Raw genomic sequence first — 12,500 nt, forward strand, 5'->3', positions numbered from 1 at the left:
TGACATTATAATTAATGATTATTGCTTGCAAACCTAGAGTGCTAAGATGTGAGTGATGTTAAAGTTAGTGAGAAGAGCAAGGAGACACCATGTGATTCTTGTCGAATTAGGTGTGTTCTAATTACTTTCATAACTGAACATTTGATTTCTGGACTCGCTGTCACAAGTGGGTCGAGTTTGTGCTTTCACTGACCCTGCACTGTAAGGTTCTCCGTGTATTACAATAATGGTAATCTTTATTCAAAAAGGGGAGGCACATTAACTGTATGGATATCTAACACAAGGCTCTCAAATGAAATCAAAAAATATTAGAGTACATATCAAATTAAGGCCAGTCTTTGATCAACAAAAAAGACCAGTCTACATGAAGAGAAAAAACCTCTCTGAGCAGAGTACAGAACCAACAAATTCAAACCACATACAACGTATGACACAGAGATAGCAAACCAACCCCCAGGTCATACTGATGGAAGTTGAGAACTCTAACAGTGCACCAACCATCCAATCATTAGGCGAGCACTTGTCATATTGGCTGTTCATGCAAGCTTAAGACTCAAAATAACCTCAAACAAACTGTAGCTTTTTGTTGGATTGCATTGTGTCTTAATCCTTTAACTCCTGAAGAGGTTCATGTTGATGACTAAAATTGTGTAGCATTAGACAGAGTAAAAAATCTATTACTGCAATTTTCATAATTCTGTGGAATCTCATCTTTAAGCGCTACCCGCCAAAATGCATTTTAGCTGCCATCAATCAAATTTCTGAACACAGCAGGGAAAATCGACTCTGCCCCTGAAAGGTGAATTAGAGTTTCTGTTTGATTCACAGCTCAAATAGCATTATGATATCTTTGTAGAGGTTCTTCAGTAAAAATATTCGTACACTGAGGCTTCTTCGCTTTCCATTGGTAACGAGTTTGAATGTATGAATGTACCATGGGAACAAAAGATGCTGATTGGTAGGTTATGTATGACACGCATCAATTGATTTCTGCCTCCATGGTTTCAGGTCAACTCGAAAGTTTGATGGATGGAAGCCAAATTGCATTTGGCAGTTGACGCTTGAAGAAGAGATTCTGCAGAATTATGAAAATCGCAGTAAGAGACATTCTCAGGAGGGAAAGGAATGCTGTTAAAATTGAGAAAGTGAGAAAATTCCTCACCTGAAATTGCTTGAAACTTAGTGAACTGTTTTCAGTTTTCAACGTCACTCTGCCACAGCTATAGGAGTATTTGGATGGAACTGTCAACACCTTGCGACAATTATCGTAGGAAAACGTTTGTTGAATGTGTTCCGTGCCAAACATGCCATCAACTTCTAGAGTCGCTTTTGAACAACTCCAATCAGATCTCGAGTGGTTGGAAAAGACAAATCTGAAACAAACATTAATAAATTTTACTTTAGTATAAATCAGAAAAAATATTGTGATTAGTTTGAACCCAGAATTAAAATAGCTGGGTAATGTTGTATAAAACAGATGAAGTTGATTTCTGCAGAGGTCAACCAATATTAATACCAGTCATCAAAAACAGCTTTTCTCAAGACTACCGTACATGCACCAAGATAATCAAATTTTGTCAACGTCAGTTATGAAAATTATCACCAACCAGTGGAAATTGGGTAAAATGGGTAACAGTGAAAGAAACTGGTGTTAATGCAGTTAAAATGAGAACAGAAAAATGAACCATCAAGGCTGATGTTCTCCACAAACTAGCAGTATTGAGTCACTTCAAATTTTTGTCCAGGGGGAGGGGGGGGGGGAGTGAGGGTTGTCAGTAGTTTAAATAGGTACCGGTCCAGCTGATGAAAAGCCTCAGCTACTTCACTATGAGAGGTCGGCTACTTTTTTTCCTGTAAATTGAGATTCTTTCAAACCTAAGATTACAGCCGATTTCAGTGCAGTGTATAGACCCGGGTTTTTGAAACATGATTCGCCCGTGCATGATTCGCCCGTCGTGATTCGACCATAATCACGTGACTCTAACAAGAAGCGTGGAAACGGCAGTAAAACTCTTCGATAACAAGCGGGAGGCAGAGCCTGCATTATGTAAAATAAAGGATGGCAAAGCAAAAAGTGGCCATACGGATTGTTTTCTACCAGAAGAACAACCTTGAGCGTTTGGAAAGGGGGCAATTTGAGGCCCGGCGGCACAATCAGTAGTATTTCTTGTGGTTGCCGATGTAATCATAGCCGACAAAATATATTTTGTGATCAAAAGCTCGCTAATGCTCGCATTCTTTCATTAACAGATAGGTGACGATGGTGTATTAGCAGCTTTGCTGGAATTTTGGAACACCGTTTACGCCAGAAGAAAAGCGAAAAGTACGGAAATGACAAAGTTAGCCGGCTGCGATTAGCACAAAAAGGGTTACTGCATTTAAAGTAGCAACATTTGACCAGAGAAATACGTTCTGCAAGGATTTGTTCGACGGCAAATTATATTTTCCTTCAATATGTATCTTTTTTGAGTTTTAAGCCTCATGACTATTAGTTATTGCCAGAGTTGACTCAATTTGTATCACTTCGGCGGCGCGACAGTAACATGTCAGTTTCATTTTGTCATTCGCATTTTCAAGTTGTGCTTCAACTTTAGCTACATCTCCGCAAAATACGACAACAAATGACACCAAAGTACGACAAAAAATGACACTACAATGTCCGCGAAGCGTATGCACAATTAGGTATTTTACCCCGTACCCGAATTGTTCAATTAATTTTCTTTTCAAGTTTCAACACGAGTCGAAAATGTGTAACGCCTTCCTATCAAGAAATGTAATATTTCACTCATCAGCGATTGATGATGGCTTGAAAATAAATTATTGCAAGGGACAATTTCTGCCCTCTCACGCATGTTGGTATTCATTTTTACCTCCTGTGATGAATTCAGTGAAAATACCATGTAATTGAGGTTTACCTGCTGAATAAGAGACGTGATGCGCCAGTCTAGTTAAACCGCGTCGATCTGCGCTACTTTTGCCGATAAAAGCTGAAAATCGTGACTTACATGTATCTTAAATAAATGCTACCGAGGTTTTTACCTTAAATTTCGTCGAAAATAGTCTTATGTTTACACTTAATATCTCATCATTTACGAAATTTGCTGAGCTGTGGTAGCCTCGCAGTCGAATCACGACGGGCGAATCATGCACGGGCGAATCATGTTTCAAAAACCCGGGTCTATACACTGCACTGAAATCGGCTGTAAAATCCATTTTCAAAAATTATTGTTGACCATGACAACGTTAAGTCAACTTAAGGTGATCAGATACCAGTTGGTTGGCAATGGGTAACAGGTGAAGGACATATCCTCTCCTCTCCTTGGTCCCATTACACCTTTCCATCATTCATGTAAATGTGATTACCAATTTTGCTTTTGAAATATGGGGTTTGGCAGCGTCCTTTCAAAACTGGCATCCGCCAGACATCCCTAGAGAAAGGCTCCTTCTTGATACAGGCTGTTATTCTACTCAAACCAGCACCTGGTATGTCTTTGCTTATTGAATCTGTTTTGAGGCATTCTTGATGCTGCTGCCAACCTGTGTATGACGATTACTTATGCAGTAGCAGACCGTGATCCTTACCCTTTCCTACAGATTGTCCTAAACACTAAGCAATGTTCACTGATACATTACCCGTTTCATGACCCCTCCAGACTTAAATTGGCTGCAGAAACATTTACTTCTTTTGTTCCATACTTAGCAAATTTAAGCATCACTTTAGTGTATTCAATCCTTCCAATTTGTTTCTAATTCTTCCAAAATGTATCACCCTTCTTCTGCGCAAAACAGTATTCCAAGTAAATGCTTTGAGGAGTGTCTTGTAATAGAAAAATCTGTGTCTGATTCTGAAAAGCTGTGCTTAATTTTGTTCACTTTTTGTTTCAACTACTCTAAGATACGTACAGTAATCCTACAATATTTCCAACACTACAGGCCATTAAAAGAACAAACCCTCTTCCTCTTCCCATTCTCACCATACTTGAACCAAAGGAAATGTACAGTGTATGTATTACATGTTGCAAAGGCTTTCTTTTTGACCAAGGAGATTTAAAAAAAAAAATCCATGGTTTTGCAATGTTTCAACAGAAACTTGGAATTCAACACTTCTCTTGGAATTTCTGAGAATTTCCAGGAATTCATGGTCAGGGATTCCAATGGATACCTAGGATTTTCTGAGTTATTTTGCAAGGGTATGAAGGTGATTTTCCAATGAGCATAAAGCGGAATGTTAAATTTTGTATCTCCTTAGTGTGACGAGACTAACACATTATTATGTTTATTTAGGGTCACCTCAAGTCAAATGTCTGGACATTTTCCATCTTGAACTTTACAGAAACACTGGAAGGAAAGAAACAAAGGCTTAGTACACTTTTTTGTCCTAAAATCCCATGACTTTTCCACGACTTTTCAAGACCATATAAGACAAAATCTGTGACCTTGGAAACTCTTGAAAATATGGGATATGGTCCAGAATATGAAATAGAGTGCTCTTGAAAACTGCATACAAATAGACAAGTTGTAGCCCGCTTGCCAAAAATTGAGACAACGATTTTATTTTGTTTTAGCATGGGACTAATTTTCCAGGATTTTTTTGGACTTGTCCTTCTTTTCCAGAATTTCCAGGCCTGGATTTTACAGTATTGGATATCTTTTACAATATTGGAATGCTGGTGTTTAGTTATAAGTAAAAGGTTGTAAATACATGTATCATTACCACATTTTTTTAGGATTAAATTGGCAGTTTTGGTCTCCTCAATTTAAGGTAACATGAGTAACCTTACATGCTAACAAGTTTGCTGTTCAAGCATTTTGAATCAATCTCGTTTACTGTACATTATTTTATTACTGCCAGACTATCTTTAAGTTTAGTGTTCCAGTGAGGTAACTATCTACCTTCACTCCACGATTGTCTGCAAGCAATTTGCTTAATAAAATCACATGGTGAGATGATTGTATTTCTTTCTGTGCTTCCAAAAGGAATTGAACCTAAGAATTCCTGATTAATTGGTTTAGTTGCTCTGCCTCTAAGCTACAGTATAGAGATTTGCAGATCTGCAGTTTCACTGTGGTATACATGTAGTCACAATAATTTTTAAAGGGGTAAACAAATGAAGAGGTATTTTTAATCATAGCCGTTAATAGCAGTTTACCATACCTTTCGTTAAAATCATTTGCACAAACTCCACTAGAACTGTATTCCAGTCTAGTCATGTTAAATATATCATAAGGCCTTTCATTGTATTGAAACACAATTCCCTTTGTGTACAACAGGATACAATCAGCATTGACAAACACAAAACTACTATTGCCACCGACAGGAATTTCTTCTTTTACATCTCTGCGAAGCCGGTCATGAGCCACATGTGATCGTTCTTCTGCCACATGTCTGGTCTCAACATCCTTCAAGAAAAGTTAACAACGCTGTTAGAGAATGCACTGTACAGTTTATCACAATGAAATAGCAAAATTAATTGGCCCTGTAAAAAATGGGCCAGTTATTTAACAGTACATTGTATCCACCGGTATCTTAAACCACAATTTTTGACTAACATTTTGGCTTCAGATTTATTTTATTAAAACTGAAATGCTTGGATAGATAAAATTCAATGCTTTTGTTCTTTGCTCTTGCCTTCTCGACACTGTTCTCACTCATGTTCATCATCATCATCATCATCATCTTTACTTAGTCAAGCAGATCAGGTAAAAAGGGCAACTATACAAAAGCATGTATAGGTACAACAAAATTTGAATAAAAAAGATCGATCATAATTAATTTTAAACTATAATCTAATACTTACAACTACAATAACAGAATATGCATATTTATTATTACAAGAGAGACTTTGATTAAAAAGATCAATAAAGAATATAACTTAAATCCTTAACATTTACAAAAAGGGCAGAACTACCCTTAGGCTAGTAATACTGTATGTTCTCAACTAGAACTCTAAGTTTCTTAAGGTTTATATACCGTATTTAAAAGAGGACGGGTTTTGACTAGATCTTCATTTGTCGGAAAGATTATTCCAAGCAATTGCAGCCCTAAATGAAAAGCTGCTATTGCTCATTTCAGATCTAAGCCTGTTTGCAAAACATTTAAACATCTCCTAAAATTATATTGGGCAGGACCCCTAAGACCTAAAGAATTATTTTATTTCCTTTAAATCTAGATGGTAGAAAGCCCTGTAGTTAACAGTTAAGAGGTGAAAGGTATAAAAATAGTGGAGTGATAGCCACTTTGCAATTAAGAGAAAACCTTCGTCTTTTAAATTTCTTGGTGTTTGTGAATTAATCGAGCTGCTCTAGTATGGATAGCTTCAAGGCACACTTCACAGAACAGTTCGGAAGTAAATCGACTTCAGAGTAGAGCTTTGCAGGAAACTAATGCATCTTAACATTTTTATTTAGCATTAAAGGACAAGGTAACTGATTTAATAATTATGTTTAGTTCAAGACAATAATTTGTCATCAATGATGACACCCAAGTAAACAGATGAAGAGTTATTGATTATATTGTGGAGCAGAGTATCGAGTGACAGTCCTCCTTGTATATCAACTTGATAGATTTTAAAAATGCCTTCGATAGTATCAGCAGAGAGGTTTCGTGTAGGTTGTCGCGGCACTACGGGATACCAGACAAGTTAGTCACCATCATGAGAGCTCTCTATGAAGATTTTTCTGCACAGGTGGTACACAATGGATGCCTGCTATCTTCCCTGTTGTTTCTGGTCGCCCTGGATTAGGTGACGAGGACAGCCTTTGACAGGAGGAGAGGTACTCAGTGGACCTTTACGACATCCTTAGAAGACCTTGTCTTTTCTGATGATCTGGCCCTACTGTCGCACAGAATACAGGATATGAGGGAGATAAGACACGGGCCTTGAAAGTACAATGTGCGAAGGTCGCCCTGAAGATCAATGCTACCAAGACAAATTTCTCACGGGGTCCTCACTTGGTTCAAATCCTACCTAGCTTGTCGGAGTCAATTTGTCTGCATGAATGGAACCAGTTCCACCAGGTCTGATCTTATCTACGGTGTTCCCCAAGGTTCTGTTCTTGGCCCTATTTTATATCTTTTGTATACGTCCCCTCTCGGTGAGGTTATAAGAAGACATAATATGAACTTTCATTTCTACGCTGATGATTTGCAGGTTTATTTTTTTGTTTGACTCTGATTTGCCTGTTTTTGTGCCCAGAATTGAAGCATGTTTACGTGATATTGCAACATGGATGTCCCTGAACAAACTTAACTTAATGGTGACAAGACAGTGCTTTTGGTCATTGGATTGCGGCATCGTCCAGTCTCTCAGCTCCTCTCTTGCACAGCGGTTGATGGCTCAGCTATAAAACCCTCTCAGTTTGCCAGCAACATAGGTGTAATTTTTGACAAAAAACTGAACATGGATCGTCAAGTTATTGCCATCTGTAAATCAGCCTTTTTTCACATTCGTAATATGATTTGATTTACAGACTTTGCCAGTCAGGCTGGCAGAGCACCACAACAGCTTGCGTCAACTACTGTGGCCCCTTTTTTTACCCTCCCAACCATGATACTCAACAGAAGACATACCACAACACCAGGAACTACGTGCCCTACTCTTAGCGACAAGTGTGTGGGTTCCTTTACATCCCACAGGATTATAGACATTAAAGGGTTGTGAGACGGGACCTCCGGCTTATCATCCTTATCTGCGAAGACTTGAAAGTCTAACCATTTGCAGATGTAGTTACAAAGGTAGCACATTCTCCTCGGTTATTTGAAGACCCTGAGTGTTGGTCCGGCCGGAGTTGAACTCACGACCTCCCGCGTGACTGTCCGGTGCTCAACCAACTGAGCCACCGGTGCGCGGTAATATCTCTCGTATGAGGACGTTTTTGTCAGCGGAAAACACCATACTGTTAGTGCATGCTTTCATGTGTAGATTGGACAACTGTAACTCTCTCTTATACGGACTTCCGAAACACTTGATTCATAGACTTCAGTTAGTTCAGAACTGTGCACCGCATCTGATCCTATGTGGTTCTAAACATGAACGTATAACTCCTTTACTGAGAGAACTACACTGGCTTCCTGTGGAGCAGAGGATTATTTTTTAAATCTTACTGTTAACTTTTAAGGCTTTAAATCATTTAAGTCCTAGCTATATTCGTGATCTGTTACAAACTTACAAGCCATCTAGGAGTTTACGATCTTCAACCATTAACTTGTTAGTGACACCTAGATCGAGGTTAAAATTTTATGGTGATCATGCTTTTTTCAGTTTGCGCTCCTAAACTTTGGAATAATCTTCCGGAAAATGTAAAATGTAGTCCAAATCTTACATCTTTTAAAAGCAATCTTAAAACTTATCTTTTTAAGCGCTATTTTAATTTGTAGTTTAATTTGCTTTTGTATTTTAATTTATAATTTACCAAGTTACTGCTTTTTAACATTTTTTATTGTAATGCGCCTTAGAGCTCTAGAATAGGGAGCTATAGAAATGTATTATTATTATTATTATTATTACTATTATTATTATCATTATTATTATTATTATTATTATAACTTTGATTCAGTTTCAATGACTTTTTTGGCATCTAATTTGGCAATTCTGAATGCGTTGTATGTGTACCTCATTAGGAGCCGAAGCTGTCAAAATACAGGAATATGGAAAACCGGATGAAGAGATTTGTTGGGTTATCATTCCAATCAGTTTATCTAAAATAAAACAGAAAACAAAGAAAGAATTAAAACTGTACAAAATCCCATAAGAGTACTTGAATGGTAAAGTAAATAACAAGACTAGTGCTCTCTGTAATAAATGTTATGACAGGCCTAAAAAAAAGCCATGCACAGCATGCATGCAACTTCTGTTTCACAGCTCACAAAAAAAGCCACTAAGAAGCAGTACGCCATATTGATAATAAAGATGGGTGACATAGGAAAAACGAAAAAAATCAACCCAGTAATTAACCACGGAAACTTGTACAAAATCATGACTATTTTGAGGGAAACCAAATATCATTTGTATGGAAAACCTAAACTTAAAGGAAAAATACTTCATCAGTCCCATGATCAATGCCACTATTTAAACTGACAACACACTCGCCTGAAATAATTTGTTTGAAGCTACAAACCAAATTCCTGGGGAAATTCACCATACCAATTTTTTAAAGTACTTTTGGTAGTAACGGTCTGACAGCAGGATACAATGTTACTCCATGTGAAAAACAAAGAAAAAGTGCTACTAATCTGGAAAGTCAGCGAAAAGCCCCTCAGGGGAGTGTTCAATAAAGCTTCATTTCAAGTCTCACTTACAAAATTTAATACAATGACTTGATGCCACTGGAGCTGAAACCATACACAAACTTAATTCAGATCTTGAACTTACCATTTTGAGCAAAAATCTCCTCTGGATTGCTGGGAAATTGTAGACATGAAAGATAAGTTAAACTTAACTACTAGCTATCATTGAACGTGGTTCTCTACCATATGCAAATAATCTTTTATAACACAGTAAATCATATAAATAATGCAGTTGAATTAATCAACTCTCAATAATATTCCCATGCTATAGAATAATAATACAATACAATACATACTTAATTGACCACTCCCCATAGGGGCTTTTCAGGGCCAATCTGAAACAATCAACGAAACAACAGAACACAACAACAACAAGTGCTAAGAATCCCAACTGGCCGGAGGCAAACCAGTTGGCTATTTACAAGTGCAGCTGGGAAGTTGAACCAGGGACTACCAGGAACAAATTCAGCGAGTGGTCAGAGCTGGTCTTGAACCCGGGATCTCCGGATCTCAAGGCAAGCACCCTAACCACTGGGCCACACTGCCTAGAATGATACATGTTTAAGCAACCATCTCTAATTTCTTGTTGGCTTCCTATTGTCAATGTCCGATGGTAGAGTGATGTTGATAATGATGATATTGATTTGCTACAGTTGTGCATTTTCCCATGTTCTGAATATCTGTAGCTTTTACAGGAAACTGTCAGATAGGAAGATGCAAGAGCCTATATCACCAACATGTAGACGACGGAGATACATGAAGAAGATGCCATTTTGAAAATGCCAGAACTTAAACCCAGATTTCCACGAAAAAACACAGGTGCACACTAAGAACTATGGGATATTCAAGCTTGATTGCCATGTGATAGCATCTCAACACGGCACGCATTGAATTGCCATGGGTTTCCCAATGGGCAACCAAGAATTTATCAGGCTTTTTAACCAGGGACAACCCAGACTTTCTTTTTAATCTTGAGCACTGCACCATGCATACAGTGTATTCATGGTTATGGGAGGAAAACTGAAATCATTGATACTCTTAGATTGTGACTTATCTACCAGACAAAGTTATCTGCCCTTTGATCAACTGAGGCCAGATCGACAATCAGACATACAGTTCAATGTTACTCTGGTTGGGAGAATTTTGAATGTACCTTATATTAAATAAGTTACAATAATATTATTCAAAGACCAAGAATTCTATTATTTTAAGCTACATTCAAAATTACCCCACCCTTACCTCCTTTTTGTTTCTTTATAATACAGAAAACGCATTACACACAAAAAATTATTATTCTAACCTGAAACAACCCATTTCAAAAAGCCACAAGAGCACCGCAAGAATTTGTAGGTTATGTTTTTAAGTCTGTACATTTTGGAAGTCATTTTACACTAATGTCCAAGAGGCCTGGAGACAGAATCTCTACCAGTTGGGTTCTTGCTTGCATGGAGAAAAATTAATACAGGATGAGGAAAGCACATGGCACAAGTTTTGGGGATTTTTTTAGGAGTCACTAAGAAAGTTTCATACAGTTTCATCTCCATTAATCATTATTATTAGTAATAATAATACTAATAAGTTAACCAATAATAATGATAATAATAATAATAATAATAATAATAATAATAATAATAATAATAATAATAATAATAATAATAGTAATAATTAACCTGTCTTCACTTTGCTAATTGCTGTTGCAAATCAACACCTCAACAAAAAGGTCCTCAAGAAGGTCGAACTGCAAGCATACTATGGCACCGATCTTACTGCTGCTATAATGGTCCATGTATGACCTTGAAGCACAGCTTACAGCTAGCTGGAATCAGCTGTATGGTGGTTTTTGATCAGGGAGGAAATCCGGAGAACCCGGAGAAAAATCCTTGAAGCAGAGTAGAAAACCAACACAAACTCAAGCCACTCAAGGCGTTGAGTCCGGGAATCCAACCTGAACCACATTGGCAGGAGGCAAGTACTCTCACCACTAATTAAATAATAATAATTATTGGGAAAGACAGTTCCAACAAAGCAAATGAAATAATTATGGTACTTTGATGCTACACGTATAAATGTTATTTGTCCGTTTTACATCAAAACTATTTCAGTATCAATTTTAATTTTTCTCAGTAAATTAATATCAGCGTAATATTAAAAACATTTCGCAAACCTTGATGACGATGGCAACAAATGAAAGATGAGCACATTGGTCTTTCCCTGATGCAATGGAATTTCTTTGATATCAAAACTAAGAGACTCTACAAAAAACAACATGACTATGGTCAAAAAAGAAAAACTCAACATACCTGACCAAAGAGAAAAGGAATGTGACTGAGTATTCTTTCCTTTTCTTGTATAAGCCAAAACAACAATAATATTAAGTATTCAGGGTTTTCTTTAAGGTTTTAAGTAGCCGGAGTTTTTTGCAAAGTAGACGGTTGTGGGATCGCTTCTAGGGGGGGTCCGGGTGCATGCTCCCCCGGAAAATTTTTGAAAACTGAATGCCGGAAAATGCATTTCCTGGCATTTTGGGCCATGAAACTCAGACATCAGAGGGATGAATCAAGCTGCAATTATACTATGAAAACCATGTTACTCAAAGAAAGACGAAGCGACATTTCAATAATACAACCCTATAAACAAAAAGTTGAGGGATATTTTTGGTATCTTTTTGGTGGTTTTGCTGGAGCTAACAAGCCTGGCAAATATTGCCACTTGACAACTTGTAAACATGGCACATACTTGAAGGACTAGACCAGCAAAGGCTTCTGATTGGTTGTTAAGTAAAGAAGCTGATTGGAGGATACTAATTGGCCAATGGCGTAAGGGATGTTTCGATCCTGTTTAGGTGTGAAGATGACACACATTCGTTCCATTGTGTAATAAGCGGGAAAATATGCTTGCGGAACTTGGTTGTAGTAATTTCGAAAACTGAAAATCACTCGAGCGGTTTAAGAGTGGTGTAGTTTTTTTTCCGAAGAGTTTAGGAGTTCCGTAAAGCAGTGAGAGTTGATCAAGAGTGACGTTGGATAAAGATCCGTTGTCATGTTGAAGCGTAGAAATGCCCTCGAGAGGACGAGCACTTACGAGGGCAAGTAGGATTTAACTCCGAGGACTGTTACGTTCAAGTGTTTAAATAAAGTCTACGAGTCCTCAGCTTCTACGTTCGCTATAAATGATCAACTGAAAGGTTCGAAGTGAAAACGACGGAGCGGTTAGT

The 12,500-nt window shown here is 37.6% G+C and overlaps 1 protein-coding gene across 1 annotated transcript in view; it reads right to left on the reverse strand.

Moving 5' to 3' along the window:
* Positions 1-12,500, reverse strand: part of LOC137999544 (V-type proton ATPase subunit S1-like) — a 21,382-nt gene that overhangs the window by 2,586 nt on the left and 6,296 nt on the right. The window contains exons 4-9 of the mRNA XM_068845342.1: positions 11,451-11,538; positions 9,372-9,400; positions 8,613-8,698; positions 5,156-5,400; positions 4,291-4,338; positions 1,163-1,373 (exon numbers count right to left, since the gene is read on the reverse strand). Coding sequence (XP_068701443.1) covers positions 1,163-1,373; positions 4,291-4,338; positions 5,156-5,400; positions 8,613-8,698; positions 9,372-9,400; positions 11,451-11,538 — 707 coding nt within the window. The remainder of the gene's footprint in view (positions 1-1,162; positions 1,374-4,290; positions 4,339-5,155; positions 5,401-8,612; positions 8,699-9,371; positions 9,401-11,450; positions 11,539-12,500) is intronic.

Source organism: Montipora foliosa, chromosome 4 (assembly GCF_036669935.1).
Source record: "Montipora foliosa isolate CH-2021 chromosome 4, ASM3666993v2, whole genome shotgun sequence".
Taxonomy (NCBI): domain Eukaryota; kingdom Metazoa; phylum Cnidaria; class Anthozoa; order Scleractinia; family Acroporidae; genus Montipora; species Montipora foliosa.